The sequence below is a fragment of the Selaginella moellendorffii genome, unplaced genomic scaffold (assembly GCF_000143415.4).
Source record: "Selaginella moellendorffii unplaced genomic scaffold, v1.0 SELMOscaffold_51, whole genome shotgun sequence".
NCBI classification, from domain to species: domain Eukaryota; kingdom Viridiplantae; phylum Streptophyta; class Lycopodiopsida; order Selaginellales; family Selaginellaceae; genus Selaginella; species Selaginella moellendorffii.
Window position 1 is genome coordinate 368,191 of NW_003314312.1, and position 13,929 is coordinate 382,119.

Consider the following 13,929-nt stretch of genomic DNA (forward strand, 5'->3'; position numbering starts at 1 on the left):
AACCCTAGCAAGGAAAGAACCCTAACTCCTAGTTTGTAGCTAACAAAGGTGTTTAGCAGCAAACGATTAATTAAGGTTTTGATTGATTTCAAAACTAATTATTACTTATTTAACTTTAACTCTAATTAATTAGATTTCTTGGCGTGAGAACTTCCGGAGTTCTTGGAAGAATGTATCACCCCGAGCCATCCAGGTACCAAAAGCTCGAGAGTTTTATCTCTTTCTCCGCGAGCTCGCTCAAGATTCGTCGCGTTTTTCCAGAGTCCAGGAGGTGAATAGAGCTGACGGCGATGCGCTCAAGCCGCCATCGCAGAGCCATGTCGTTGCTGGAGTGGATCTCGAAGTTTTCGGCAAGGCCGCCACTGGAACTGGGAATCCTAGCACACAGCGAGGCGATTGTAAGCTCTTCGATGAATTTGATACTTACTCAGTTCTCGATCGTTTTTGATGGATTCCAGGCCCCTTCTCGCAGCGAATCTACATGGAGTTGGAAGGTAAGCATCGAAGGAGAAGAGATATAAACAGGCTTGGTTTTTCTTCTTCTTACCAGAGAAGAGGCTGCCTTACAAAGCCACGTACATTCAAGAAGGTCCTGACAAGCCTGCATGGTACACTAGAATTTGCAGCTTCACCTTGTTTAGTTAGATCGTCGTGGCTAACAGGTTCATGGAGAAGAACCCCTCGGGTCTTATGCCCGTTTTGCGAGATGGCTCCGAATGGATCCAAGACTCGGAGAGGATCTTCGAGCACTTGGAGGCCAAGTTTCCAAATCCTGCTCTAAAGACTCCGGACGAGTTTAAAGACGTGTAAGTTCGACTGCCACAATGACACATTCTCACCGCATATTTTCTCTTCTCGCAGAGGATCGGGAATCTTTCCTAGGTTCGTGGAGTGGCTCAAGTCCAAAGACCAAGCTCATCCAGCCAAACAGGATCTGATAAAAGAACTCCTATCGTTTAATCAGCACCTGCAAAAGCATGTAAGTAGGAAGTTGATGAAATCAAATCTTTTGGGAACACTTACATGGATCGAGTGGTGAAAGGGTCCGTACATTGCTGGAGAAAAACCAACAGACTCGGATTTCACAGTAGCACCGAAGCTCCGACACGCTCGAGTAGCACTGGGCCAGATTATGGGATTCGCTTTCCCTGAAAAGCTTGAAGCACTTCACAAGTATATAGAGGTTTGTAGAACTTTTCACCAAGAAAAACTCACGGGACTTGCAAGGCTTTAACTGGATTGGTTCGATCAATCTTCACAGCTTATGGAAGCTCGTCCAAGCTTTATCCACACGGACTCTCCCGACGAGATGATAATCTGCGGGTGGAGGAAGAAGTTCAGCTTACCTGAGAAACTAGATTACGAATAATGTTGAACTAGCTGAATGTTAGTGAAGCTCTTTCTTTTCGTTCTGAGAAGAAGAAAAGCGTCAAAGAATGAAGAGAAACGAGACTGAGATACTTGCGCTATGAAGACAAAAATCAAAAAATGAGAAAAAAAAATCAGCTTGCCTGAGAAAATCGATTACGTATGTATACAAGTCGCGATGATGCTGGAAGTGTACATGGTAAGTTAAGAAACTTCAGAGAATCTCTTTCCTTATTTTTAGTTGCACGGAGATCATTCCGGGTCGTGGCTCCGTGTATCTGTAGCTGTGAGATGAGAAAAGGTGTGAAAAGATACAAAGAGCTGGTGTGGTGCGAGGGTGATACTTGTTAGTGATGAGAAAGTTGGTCACGGCAGTGGGAATCGCAGGCCCATCGCGACTGTGCGATCCAGTTCCTGGAAAAGAGAGAGAGAACGAAAAAGAAAGATCAATGGATGCAAGAGAACGAACAAGCTATTAGAAAGAAGTAACTTACCTGTGATGACTGTGAGATGGCTCCTGTGTAAGGAGGAAGAGATTTGATCCTCGAGCTCCGCTAGCCTTTGCTGGAGAACAGCCACTGCCTCGCGAACATGGAGGCCGTGCAAATCGATCGTCCCTGCCGGAAGCGCGGCCTCCTGGTTCCTGAGTTTCATGATCTCCGCCGCGGCCTCCAAGTTGAGCTTCTCTGCGAGCGCGCGTTCTTGCCGGCTCTGCCGTGACAGCTCCTTGGCCCTGTGATGATCGCCGCGCTGGAATGCAGTGGCGGCGGATCGCGCGTGCCGGCTCATCAGCCTGCTCGATCCAATCCAAGAACATATCAAAATATTTCGAGTCGATCGATCCAGAATCTAGAAGCGGCATCGCTCTACCTTGACGCTTTGATCGCATCCTTGCGAAGCTGATGGTAAGAATCGCCGCTACTCGACGCCATAGCCAAATCGCTGGTGGAGCTGGAGGAGCTCGCAGCCGCGCCCTGCAAATCTCCCACCGCAAGCTCTTTCTGGCGCAGTGGCGCGGATTCTCCATCGCTCCCGCGATTGAAAGGATCCACAGCGCTGGCGTAGCTCGCTGGAATCTCCTCTGCTTGGCTCGCCCTAGAATGTGCCGTACCTAGAGGCGGGAATGGATCTATGGCAGCCTGGTCGATGGCCATGCCGTACATCGTTTTCGTGAAAGAAGACCATCCTTGTGGTCGATGGTGCCCATCATCGGCCATAGCCAAATTACTCTGTTTTTTAGGGCTTTATTTTCCTTTGCCCTAGATTATCGAGCGCGATCGTCATGGCTTCCTTCGGCGCACTCCAGGAGGAGGTTTTCGCTCGCCAGCAACGAAAGCAGTGAGCTCGATCTTATCTTGCTTGTTTCCTTGATCTATTCCGGCATTCTTTGCTAGGCACTTCGATTCATACATCAAGGGATTGAATGCTTACGAGCGGCACAAGAAGTTCATGCGCGATTATGGTATGTTCTTGGGAATTTTTTTCCTTGCTCGTGCTAGAGTCCCTCGATTGTTTTCTTCCTTCGTATAGTGATGTGCTTGTGATTTAAATTTCGATAGGGATTATGATATGTTCTTGGGATTTCTTTTTTCCTTTCTCGTGCTAGAATGTCTCGATTTTTTTCTTCCTCTGTAGATGTGCTTGTGATATAAATTTCGATAGAGCTATACTTGCGAATGTTTTTCAATGTGAGAACTATGCTTGCGCTGGCTCTTCTCGTGAAGTTTTACGAGAGAGTTAGATGAGAGATACTTTAGAAAGAGCTCCTGAGCTGTGAGCTCTTGTTGTTCTTCTCATCTCAACACTTGGTCACTGGAGTTGGAACAACGCTCGCCAATATTGTTTTGGCAGAGGGCTACACATCTCCGAAAATTCTGTTCTTGTCAATTTTTCTTAGTGTTTAATTCTCTTGCTTTTGCAAAACAGTGCACCATTATGGAGCTCCATCGCAGCAGCCCATCCGGCCGATAAAAACCGATGCAGACACTTTGCGAGAAACTTACAGGTCTCTTCACATTTTTCTTTTCAGTGCACGTATCAGAACTCACTGTTGCTTGCTTCCATGCCCTGTAGATTCATACGCTCGGAAGAAGACGATTCGGAAAGAAGCTGGGAGCAGCGGCTTGCTAAACGCTACTATGACAAGCTTTTCAAGGAGTATGTTTGCTGAATGCGTTTTCGCTGTCTAATCGTGACCATTGCCTTAGATATTGTTTAGCAGACATGTCCCGCTACAAAGAAAGCAAGGTTTGTTTTACTTCTCTTGCCAAGAAAAAAAAATAACACAGCTCTACAATCACAGGTGGGCTTGAGGTGGCGGACTGAGAAAGAAGTCATCGCTGGGAAAGGTAAGCAAACGTTCGAGGTAGAACCTTGTTTAGCTAATATCTTCATTTTGTACTATCCAGGCCAGTTTATCTGTGGAAACAAGGATTGCAATGCTAAGGAGGAGCTTTGCAGCTATGAGGCACGTCTAGCTCACCTTTTGGAGACCTTTAGGTAGCAGCCTTCTTGGGATTTGTCATTGTGCTTGATCCGATCACACTTTGCTGTTGGTTTTCTGGTCCTCTAGTTTTCTGGATATCGACCATTTGTTTGGCAGGTGAATTTTGTCTACAAGGAAGCTGGTGAAAGCAAGCAAGCACTGGTAAAATTGCGGCTCTGTCCGGGGTAAGCTAAGATGGTTTTTAATCTTTTGATACCAGCTAAAGAGTGCACTTCGTGTGCTCAGCTGTGCGTACAAGCTTAACTACAAAAAGGAGAAGGAGAAGAAGCGGCAGATGAGAAAGGAGCAGAAAGAAGAAACCAAGAAGAAAAGAAGGTGAGAACACTGCTCGCTCTTCAATAGCTAGTGAATAAGATACATTGTCCTTGCAGAGTTTCAGAAGAGGAAGAAACTCCCGGAAGAGCTCCTCGCGGTGCTGATCAAAACGTTGCTCAAGGTACGCACGAGTTCTTTCTATTTTTCCAATCCCCCATCCTCGCACAGGCCCATCCGAGGAGCGAGACAAAGACGAGTACGCCGAGTACTTCAAAGGCATGTTTTCATAGAAACTGGTTAACTGGCTATTGTTTTTGCATCACTGTACACTTGGAAGAAGAAAGAACCACCAAAATTGGGTGGAAGAACAAGAAAAAAGAAGCTCCCGACTCTAGCAAAGTTCCGGCTCCTGCTTCACGCAAATCCCCCGCGAGCTTATACCCCACGAGTTCATGTCTTCCAATCCTTTGCTTCCATCTTCCTCGGCCAGAAGCGTCGCAACGCTCGTCCCCCAGCTCCTCCTCGTCGATCCACAGTTTTGTATACTCTCCTCCACCTTTGCTATCCTCTCTTGGATCTTCCTCCCGTGGACCAGGCACTCGTCGGCTTCTTCCCTCACGGCCATCTCCAAAGACTTGGAATCCGACGTCGACAGCCTCAGGTTCGTCTTCTTCACTTCTCTCGCCTTGACCACTTCGGAGGATGGCAGGAACTCGAGCGAGCCGTGGAGGATGGTGGACGCTGCTCGCTTGCACGAGTCGCACGCAAAATGTGGACGACGCACGGGGCTGCTGGATTCCTTGGACTTGGTGATACTGGATTGCCTCTCGGAGTTGTCCTTCTTGAACGACGCTAGCACCCGGAACACTTTGACGAGCTCCGCCCCGAGCGCTCCGCATTTCCTCTCCGCGACCGAGGCGCCCTCCAGCGCCGACTGAGCGCTGACGCTTACGTGCTCCACTTTCGTGTCGAGCATCCTGTTCGAAGAGCTTGTGAGATTCTTGCAAAGAAATAGAGAAGATTGTTCTTTCTCGTACCTGATGTTTGCGTACGTCGCAGAGGCTACGTGTTCTAGATGGCTTTCCAAGCTTGTGACTCTCGTATCCAGCCGGAGTTCTTCGTTCTCCACCCTTCTCTTGGTCGTGCTCGAGAGCTTTCCTTTCACTTGCGACTTCGCCACCTTTTCCTTCTCCACAGGCGCGGCGCTCTTGCTTCTACTCGACTGCTCCAGCGCGTCCATCCTCTTCTCCAAGTCCGTCAAGAGCTTCGCGGTTTCGTGCGTCCGGTCGCTGTCCATATGATCGCTGCTGGTGTTCTCGGCCAGAGTTTTCCTCATGCCCGCCATCTCGTCTAGCAAGTCGCGAGCCTCGGACGAAACCGACGACGCCTTGGCAGCAAACTCGGCAGCCATGCTCCTCTGCCTATCAACTTCACACACGGCGTCCCTGAGCCGCTCCTGGAGCTCCTCGGCTCTTCGTTTGGCCTCTGCGGCTGCCGCAACCGCCGACTCGGTCTCTCTCGTCATGTCGATGCTTGTTCTCTTGAGCTCGCACGCCGCCACCGAGAACGAGTCCCTCTCCATCGCCAGGCTCTCCTGGAGTCTCCCAGTCCGCCTGTATCTGCTGCTCGTGAGTGAATCGTCGGAGTGCTTCAAAACTTCCGAGAGAGCTTCCTCGGCCTTGATCGCTGCTGCTGCTGCGTCCGACGCTGCAGCCGATGCTAAACGTTTCTCCTTCTCGGCGATCGCCACCGCGTCCTCGAGCATATATCTGTGCGTGTCCTGCTTCCTTTCCATGCTCGATAGCCTCGACTCCAAGTCGTCGATCATGATGTCCCTGGAAGTGTTCCGGCTTGCGGCGGGAGAATCTATCGAGCGTCGCCTCACTTCTTTCAGCTGATGCTCGATCGCCTCGATCTTGTCCTGGCACTTCATGTCGAGGTTGAACAGCGCCATCCTCGACTCCTCCAGCCCGGCCATATGCATGAGCTCCTGTTTGCTCTCCAAGTGAGCCATCCTTGACTCAACCTCCTCGAGACTCGCGGCTCCTCTGGAAGAAGATCGAGAGCACGGAACGCTCTCCTGCCTCTGCCTGAATTCCCTCAGCTGGTCCTCCAGTTCCTCCACCTTGTCCTGGCACTTGATCTTGACATTCAACACGTCCATTCTCACCTCGTCCAGGCCGCCGAGGTAGAGCTTGGACAGATTCTCGACTCGGTCCATGATCAGCATCTTCTCCTGCGAGGCCTCGTCCCGGATCCTGTCAGCCGATCTTCTCATGCTCCCCCTGTCGACTTTGAACGTCTCCTCCAGGCCTTTCAAGCCTTGGAAGTCGATCTTCATCTGCATGGCTTCGTCCTTGAGCTTGCCGAGGACGTGCTTTAGCTCGTCCATGTCCGACTCACATCCTTTTCGAAACTCGTCCGCCTCCACTCTTGCCTGAAGTCCCTCCTTCTTCATGCTCTGGAGCTGTTTCCTCAAGTAGCCATTCTCGGTCCTGATGTTTATCTGCTCCGTGCTCATGGTTTCCCTGTCGTTCTCCACGATTTGAGCGATCTGCTCAAAGTGACTCTCGAGCTCCACCCTTCCTTTCGAAAGTAGCTCCACCTCCGCCTTTAGAAGACGGAGCTCGTCTTTCAAAGGCTTCTCTTTCGTCTCCGTCCTGTCAGAGAGACACTTCTCCACTGTCTCCTTGATCACATTTTCCATCCAGTGCCTGTCACCTTTCTTCGAAATCTCCACTCTTAGCCCATCCATGTCCTTCACTATACTCTCCTCAAGGGCATCCACCGAATTCACCAGCTTGTGCGAGAAATTCTCGCGCTTCTTGGCTTCCTCCTGTACGTTCCGCCGAAGAACCACAAGATCGCCTTCGGTCTCATCCCTCAAAAACTCTATCTCTTTCTCCAACGCATTAACTCGTCCCCGCCATCTTTTCCCTTCTTCCTCGAGACGTATTCTAAAACCATCCAGCGAGCCTCGGAGATCTCTAACAATCTTGACGTTCCCATTCTTGCTCTCATCGTAAAGAACACTGCGACTCTCTGAAGTGTCAGCACCATCGTACGACAACGAGAGTGACTTATCATCGGAAACCTTCCCTGGAGGAGCTCGATCGTCCAGCTTCTGGCTTTTCTGATACACGAAGTTGTCCCAGACTCTATCTTCTCTTGTATTCCCTGATCCTCTGTCCAAAAAACCTCTTTTCAACCCCGAGTTCCTGCGGCTTCTTTGCAAGACTGGCTCGGACTCCTCTGTCCTGCTTCTGTAGTACTCGTCAGTATCATCTAAGAGCTTGTGACGATCACGGCGTGCGCTGCCAATATCGTCATAACTCTTTCGGAGGTCAAACAGGCCGGATCTTTCTTTCCTCTGATCCGCGGCATCACTGAAGAGTTTATCCGACTTTCCTGGATCCAATCCCACGTTAAAAGGCAACAAAACTTGAATGGAAGAGTGTAGTACCTGTCGGCAAAGAACGCGTCGAGTCCCGGACTCCAGAAGCTGGAAGCCTCGCAGGAGGAGCAGTCCCAGACTCACTGCTCTCAACCGTTCTTCGATTTTTCTGAAGAGCACTCGGTAGTTTCTTCGGCAAGTAGTAAACCGGCGGCTTCTCGTCAGCAAACGTGTAGACATCGTGTAGCTTCGCCTCCCAATCCTTCAAGGCCGTTCCCTTGGGCCTCTTCCTGAGTTTCGAAACATCCACGGTGGCCTCAGTCTCCTCGGACTCTAGCTTACCACCATTTTCACCTGGTGGCGATGGTGGCGATGGTGGCGAGTGATCAGTCTTCTTCTTTGGAGAGCCAGGCCTCCTCTTCCCCGGCGACTCTGCCCGCTTCGCAGCGTTGGTTTTCTTCGAAGCTTGCTGCTGAGGCTTGAGCAGTGATGTCGCTCGAGGCGACTTAACTGGCCGCGAGAGTTTCTTCTCCACCGTGGTTGCTGCCTTGGGCCGGCTCGGAGCTCTCCACGAGGACGACGACTTTCTCGGAGAGCCAGGCCCGGATTTCTTCGGAGAAGAACCAGCGAGCTTTTTCGGAGATCCAGCCTTCTTGGTCGGAGAAGCCGCTCGCTTTGGAGACGCTGCTTTCTTCGTCGGCGATGTTGACGATGATACAGCCTTCTTCTTCTGTGACTGTGACTGTGACTGTGACTTCCCAGATTTCTCTCCACCGCCCTCCAAGAGCTCCTGGATTCTTCGCCGTGCCTCTACCAATCCAACATGGAGCTCTCTCACCGCCTTGTCACCACGTCTCTCGCAATACTCCTTGTGTGCCGGCAAAGCGCACGCTACCAGAGCTTCAAACCTTCTCAAATGCTGGAGCTCCTCCTCGCTGCCACCGCTGCTCTCGGGAGAATTTGGCTGGAGCCGAGCTAGCGTCGCCTTTTTCAGGCACAATCTCGCGCTGCGGATGTAGAAGCTGAGCGGCAGACCACCGGACGAAGATCTCTGGCCCTGCTGATCCACCTCCATTCGCGCCTAAGAGGATAGCTCCATCAATCCGCGACTACTCACCAAGAACTTACCTCGATCACATCCTTCAACGAGCTGGATCAAACCCTAGACAGGCCCTGCCGATCTTCATGCGCGAGAATCCGGAGCTCCTAGCGAAGTGATCGCCAAGGAGTAGTCGAAAAGAATCCAGCTCCCGAGCTCCATCGCGCTGCCACATTGCTTCTTGACCGTTTGTAGGGTTCCAGTTAGTTACAATAGAATCTTTTGAATTTATTTTAGAATCTTTTGGTAATAAAATTTACATTGATATTGTGTGTTCTTAGATGATCTTCTTCATGAATTTGTCTTACTTCTCGTGCAATCTCTTGAACTGAGGTTGGTTGAACAATTTTTGGTTTACTTAAAAGCAAAACCAAGGGGATTGAGGTGGTAATGAATATATTTACCATTTAACAATTATTATTCATTTAGATTAATTTTGTATTTATAATTTATAAAATTTCTTAAACGCTTTTTAATATATTCTTGTTTATTCTACCATCTAATGGTTGATATGAAACCTTTGCTCAGGTTTGCATGTAATAAGATTAATCTTGATTTATAGATTATAAACATATTGATCAATTAGAATATTTAATAAGCATGTTTGTAATTTATAAACACAATATTTCATATCAACCATTAGATGATAGAATAAAACAGAATATATTAAAATGGTTAAGAAAGTTTATAAATTATAAATACAAGATTAATCTAAATAAATAACAACCGTTAGATGGTAGAATATTCTGAAATATTTAAACATATTCTAAATACCGACAGATTTGCTTAAAAGCAAATTAAAAATATTAATTAAAAATAATACTACTATTAAGCAAATCAAGTGCAATTCATCAACTTTTTGGGGAGAATTTGCTGTTGCTGCTTTGGTGCGCGTGATTTCGTCACCAAGCAAAGGCTCAGGGCGCACGATTCCAAATGTGTTTCCCGCACTCGAGAATTGCTAGGATATGGAAAAGCAACGCGATGTGCGGCGAGAGGTCTTTCTTCGTACCGAATGCCCTACAGACTTCTGGAGCAGCAGAACTGTTTTATTCATTCGCGATGCCTACATCTGCGACGCATCCGCAATCGCCAGGATCGCCGCCGCCGCCTTGCGCAAGCGAGACCCAGTAGCGCAAAGGCTAAAAGGTTTCTTGCACTACACCCAGGTCGCCAAGATCCGGATCAAAGGCATGCTCCCCTGCAATCCCAGGTATGGCTTCGTGTCCGTGAAAGACGACGTCAAGGTGGAGCCTTTCATACCAAACTGTAAGTTTTTGGAAGTAACAAATTTGTCTAGAACAATAGTTCAGGGACTTTTTCCAGGAGGACTGTGGTGGAATCTCTCCAGTGTTTGTGCCAGAGACGGGCTAGCCACACCGAAGGAGCGCGTCGTCTTTGTCACCGCCAACGCCACCGGTTCTACAAGTACATCTCCTGCGAGCAAAGCTTGCGGGCGCTGGGCGTGCTCATAGAGGAGAGCTTTCGGCCGCTAGCCCCTGCAGACACGGTGTTGCAGACTTCTACAAATGCCCACGTCCGTGCTGGACTCGTTTGTCTGCGATGTCACTGCGTATGCCAAGATCAATGCGGCGGCGGCGGCTGGAGAGGATCGCTTCTTGCGCCGGATGGTGGTGAGAGCTGGGCAGTTCTACAAGCTTTCCCCCACAGAGAGGCTGGACAACGAGTGGAAAGTTTGGGCTGTCAAGCATGGCGACGGCATTCCAAGCGTGGGGGAGCTCGAGAAAGCTGCCAGGGCGGTGTTTGATCGTGGCGATGGTCAGCTGCAGCGGCTGCTTGAGCCGTCGATGCTGGAGAGCTTTCGAGACTTTGTGTGCTTGGATAAGAGGGAGTACGACGAGTACCCGGTGGTGGCGAAGCAGCTCGTTATCTTCTGCACCGGGAACTCGGAGTTTTCCGCGAGTTTTTTGGTTGACACTATCAACTAGAGGCGACTGGTGAGGGTGGTGAAGGATGTCGTTGGTCGTCGCCCAAGTGCCCAGGGACCGGATGTTTGTGTTTCGAGCCTGGGACAGGGACCAAGTATTCCTTGAGGATCCAACCAGGCCTCATGTCTTTCAAGCGGCTCCGAGTAAGCACGCTTTGGCCGTGGTGGTGATGGGGCTGGGCATGCATTCTTCGTTACGATGTTCTCGGCCTATCCAGAGAGACGGCGTCAACCTCTCACACAGCAGGAAGAACGCATCCATCTGAGCGGAGCTCCGGCTCTAGAGCCCAAGACTGGTGGTATCGAGCTCCGGCTCTATCCTCGCTAAGGATAGAGCTGGTACCGAGGCTCCGGCTCTCCAAGGTTGTAGCGGTTCCTTTCGAGCGACCAAGATAGTCGCGGTGCATTGATTTTTGTTGGCGGAGCATTGTGATCGTTCCCCTCGTATCCCGTATGGACCCCTGTTGAAGTACTTGCCCGCTTCCTCTAAAAACCGAGTGCAAGTGAAAGCATTTCTTTCACGCTAATGCCCTTGAAGATTGCTGCAGTTGTTGAGCGATCCATTTTCTTGGTTGTAGAGAAACTGCAGACCGGCGTTACAATCAGGACGCAAAAAATATTATACCTCTCTCAAGGTACTCTGCTTTGCTTTTTACACAGGACAAGAAAATGAACAACAAAAGCAGACGATTGAGATTATAACTTACCCATCTCAGCTTTCACGGACAGTCCACTGCATTATTGACAATCACACAAACCTCGATAACCTCGCCAGCTTTTCTGGATTGCTGTCGTTTGAGACTACCTTGGCGCAAGAACAAAGAGCTTTTTTTTAATCATCCTCTGTGTATTCATTCACTCATCTATTGGAATCAAGCGAACTGCAACGATATTTTTATTTCAATTATTTTGTGTAATATTTAGTGAATAATGATAGGCTACAAGTTTATTGTTTGTTTAGGCAGCATCTAAGTTGCTGCCGATATGCTCAATCACGCTCTCATAGTTGCAAAGCTAGTTTTAAATACTACAACGAGATTCTCATTCTAGGCTCTCAAAGAACCTTTTCCATCCGACATAAACGCCCTCTACAACGAGTGCCGTGAGATCTGCGGGGTCGCAGGATAATCTAGCCCTCTCAAAGCACCTCGAGTAGACATCCTTCTCCACGAACGGCGGCTCCACCCCACTCGACTTATCCACAAACAAAACATTAGGAGCCAAGATGGTGATGCTTCTCAGTACGTGCGCCAGCATTATCCTTCCCGTCCTTCCGTTGCCATCCTCAAAGGGATGGATGGACTCGTACTCCCAGAAGAAGCGCCCGGCAAACTTGACAAGGCGCTCCACCCGCTCCAAACCTCTGGGCATCGCAAAGATGTCCCGCAGCTCCTTGTTGGATCGATTCATCAGCACGATGAGGGCGCTCTTGATCTTGTCCGGCTCCAGGAAGTAGTGCTTGTGACCATCAATTGTGTACATGTACACTCGCTCACCTCGCATCCTTCCAGCGATCTCGGGATCCACAGTCTCGAGCATGCACTTGTGGGACTCGAGCAGCTTCTTGATGCCCAGCCCGGGCATCTCTCGCTCGGTGGCGGACGCCGGGAACCAAGCTCGCAATGCCCGGTGGAGGCAAGAGACATGCTCCAGCCGGTCATCGTCCTGTTTCCAGCCGCCCTCCTCCTCTTGCAAAGCTCCATTCGCGATGGCCCGCTGCGTCTCTTCCAGCGTCTCAAACCCCTCGCCCTCGATGTGGTTGACTTGGTAGAGAAACTCCGCCATAGCCTTGGGGGCGTGCTCGGCCGCCGCCCAGGCTTTCTTTTCAGGCGCAAGAGACTCGTACCACCTGACAAAACCGTCAATCTCGACCACCATCTGCCTCACGCTCGGTCCACCACTCCTCCAAAACGGAAGCTCCATGTCACAAAGAAAGGGAACCCTAAACCGCTTATAGAGCGCAAAAAGGTGGCAGGCACTTAAATATTCAAAGGATATTCTTTATACCCATAGTGAATGACAGCCTCTCCTCGCATTAAAACACGCATACTCTCCCACTTGACTTGCAAATCAAGCCTACCACCACGCTCAGATACCTGGATTTGTTCAACATTAGCGATTGTTTCAGCATTTTCCAGTGTTGTTCTTACTTGACAAGCCGAGAGCGTGTTCTTGAGCAGCTTCTTCGCCCAGTATGGAGCTAATGCGCAGTGAGCACTTCCACAAACTGGATCCTGCGAGCAAAACGCTGTTTACTAAAGAGAACGGAAAACTTCTCTTGTGCGAAGAGCACGATGTTGATGCTGTACCTCGTTGATGGCAAATCTCGGAGCAAAAAACCGCGAAACAAAATCATACGCTGAATGAGCGCTGGCTTTTGCTGTCACGAGAAGTCCAAAATCAGAGCAAGCCGAAACCTCGTCGAAGTCTGGTTTTAAGCCCCGTACGTGCTCTTCGGACGAGAGCTCTAGCTGGAAAAATAGCGACAAACAAACACATTGTTGATACGTATCAGGAAAGAAGTCTTTACTTGCAATGAGATCTCCCCGTCCAGACGTTGAAACGGCGACAACCGAGGCACCACCCAGAGTTTCAGTCAAGACGAAGTTGGAATTGTCGCAAGGAGAAGTTGTCATGACGGGAAAATCCAGCTCCACTTGGAAACTTTCACTGGACGACGTCCCGATCTTGCGAGCGGGCAACACTCCAGACTTTGTATTGAATCGAATCAAGTCGCCCTTCACAGCCTTTGTAGCAAAGAGGTAATAAGCCGAGGCCAAAGTTCCATGACCGCATAGAGACACCTATAGGAAAGAAAAGAGTTAAAAGCACAATGATAAGCTTGATCTAAAGTTACCTCGCATCGAGGAGAAAACCAACGAAGCTCATAGTCGAAAGGGGAAATCTCTTCCTCGCTGCTGTTCTTCACAAGGAACGCTGTCTGGGAGACATTGAGCTCCGTCGCTACGCGCTGCATCCACATGGGATCAGCTTCACAGGAGAGAACGCAAACCGCCGCTGGATTCCCTCTCAAACCCTCGCCAGTGAATGCATCCACCTGATCAGAGAGAGAGAGAGAGGAGAAGGAAGAAGAGGAGATAATCCACCGAAATTTCGATCGAGCGGTAGCTTACCATCACGCATTGGATGCCGCTGCCGAGATCGGAGGACTCCGCGGGCGCCATAGCTAGATCGACAAGAAATTCAAAGAACTTGGCGCTGCTCTTGCGCCGATCTGGAAATCCGGTGCTTGCGCTCCTCGCGGAGAAAGAAATTAGGGCAGAATCATTCTTATCCCTCCTTTTTGACTTTTTTTAACTGAAGAGATAAAAGAGTTAAAGCAGATTTATTCTTTTGCC

The 13,929-nt window shown here is 49.6% G+C and overlaps 4 protein-coding genes across 11 annotated transcripts; 1 reads left to right on the forward strand and 3 right to left on the reverse strand.

The window, feature by feature from the left end:
* Positions 1–51: 51 nt before the first annotated feature.
* Positions 52–2,612, reverse strand: LOC9634188 (polyadenylate-binding protein-interacting protein 7). Of its 8 annotated transcripts, none has more exons than XR_002993807.1 (10): positions 2,239–2,612; positions 1,863–2,161; positions 1,713–1,782; positions 1,512–1,652; positions 1,216–1,411; positions 1,024–1,148; positions 840–967; positions 548–777; positions 428–477; positions 52–377 (listed from the first exon to the last, which is right to left on the reverse strand). XR_002993807.1 is itself a non-coding variant. In XM_024686943.1 (4 exons), exons 1-4 carry the CDS (start codon positions 2,583–2,585, stop codon positions 1,583–1,585), a joined length of 786 nt encoding a protein of 261 aa, XP_024542711.1. In that variant the 5' UTR covers positions 2,586–2,612; the 3' UTR covers positions 1,508–1,582. The 8 variants fall into 8 exon arrangements, 1 of the variants encoding a protein (XP_024542711.1); XR_002993805.1 differs by having other exon boundaries at positions 1,024–1,165; XR_002993810.1 differs by having other exon boundaries at positions 1,024–1,411; positions 1,512–1,646.
* LOC9634576 (protein FRA10AC1) lies at positions 2,609–4,510 on the forward strand. Its single transcript, XM_002981801.2, has 11 exons — positions 2,609–2,706; positions 2,763–2,830; positions 3,295–3,373; positions 3,442–3,525; positions 3,576–3,615; positions 3,671–3,716; positions 3,777–3,835; positions 3,971–4,038; positions 4,100–4,189; positions 4,246–4,310; positions 4,358–4,510. Exons 1-11 carry the CDS (start codon positions 2,651–2,653, stop codon positions 4,417–4,419), a joined length of 717 nt encoding a protein of 238 aa, XP_002981847.2. The 5' UTR covers positions 2,609–2,650; the 3' UTR covers positions 4,420–4,510.
* Positions 4,511–4,520: 10 nt separating this feature from the next.
* Positions 4,521–8,598, reverse strand: LOC9634189 (myosin-9). Its single transcript, XM_002981910.1, has 2 exons — positions 7,593–8,598; positions 4,521–7,537 (listed from the first exon to the last, which is right to left on the reverse strand). The coding sequence occupies exons 1-2, from the start codon at positions 8,596–8,598 to the stop codon at positions 4,521–4,523; spliced, it is 4,023 nt and encodes a 1,340-aa protein (XP_002981956.1).
* A 3,928-nt stretch (positions 8,599–12,526) lies between these two features.
* Positions 12,527–13,854, reverse strand: LOC9634190 (uncharacterized isomerase BH0283). The gene is made up of 6 exons (XM_024686937.1): positions 13,705–13,854; positions 13,428–13,628; positions 13,105–13,374; positions 12,880–13,041; positions 12,721–12,804; positions 12,527–12,666 (listed from the first exon to the last, which is right to left on the reverse strand). Exons 1-6 carry the CDS (start codon positions 13,753–13,755, stop codon positions 12,550–12,552), a joined length of 885 nt encoding a protein of 294 aa, XP_024542705.1. The 5' UTR covers positions 13,756–13,854; the 3' UTR covers positions 12,527–12,549.
* Positions 13,855–13,929: the final 75 nt, after the last annotated feature.

What these genes read in the sequence shown, in the direction of transcription:
- LOC9634190 (XM_024686937.1), bottom strand. Translation starts at nt 13,755, where the DNA reads ATGGCGCCCGCGGAGTCCTCCGATCTCGGCAGCGGCATCCAATGCGTG. An exon ending in GGTTTTCTCCTCGATGCGAG is followed by an intron (nt 13,375 to 13,427) that starts GTAACTTTAGAT and finishes TCTTTCCTATAG; the next exon opens with GTGTCTCTATGCGGTCATGG. An exon ending in CTGGACGGGGAGATCTCATT is followed by an intron (nt 13,042 to 13,104) that starts GCAAGTAAAGAC and finishes CTATTTTTCCAG; the next exon opens with CTAGAGCTCTCGTCCGAAGA.
- LOC9634189 (XM_002981910.1), bottom strand. Translation starts at nt 8,598, where the DNA reads ATGGAGGTGGATCAGCAGGGCCAGAGATCTTCGTCCGGTGGTCTGCCG. An exon ending in GACGCGTTCTTTGCCGACAG is followed by an intron (nt 7,538 to 7,592) that starts GTACTACACTCT and finishes GATTGGATCCAG; the next exon opens with GAAAGTCGGATAAACTCTTC.
- LOC9634576 (XM_002981801.2), top strand. Translation starts at nt 2,651, where the DNA reads ATGGCTTCCTTCGGCGCACTCCAGGAGGAGGTTTTCGCTCGCCAGCAA. An exon ending in ACTTTGCGAGAAACTTACAG is followed by an intron (nt 3,374 to 3,441) that starts GTCTCTTCACAT and finishes CATGCCCTGTAG; the next exon opens with ATTCATACGCTCGGAAGAAG. An exon ending in GAAACCAAGAAGAAAAGAAG is followed by an intron (nt 4,190 to 4,245) that starts GTGAGAACACTG and finishes TTGTCCTTGCAG; the next exon opens with AGTTTCAGAAGAGGAAGAAA.
- LOC9634188 (XM_024686943.1), bottom strand. Translation starts at nt 2,585, where the DNA reads ATGGCCGATGATGGGCACCATCGACCACAAGGATGGTCTTCTTTCACG. An exon ending in GATGCGATCAAAGCGTCAAG is followed by an intron (nt 2,162 to 2,238) that starts GTAGAGCGATGC and finishes TGGATCGAGCAG; the next exon opens with GCTGATGAGCCGGCACGCGC. An exon ending in CCATCTCACAGTCATCACAG is followed by an intron (nt 1,783 to 1,862) that starts GTAAGTTACTTC and finishes TCTCTTTTCCAG; the next exon opens with GAACTGGATCGCACAGTCGC.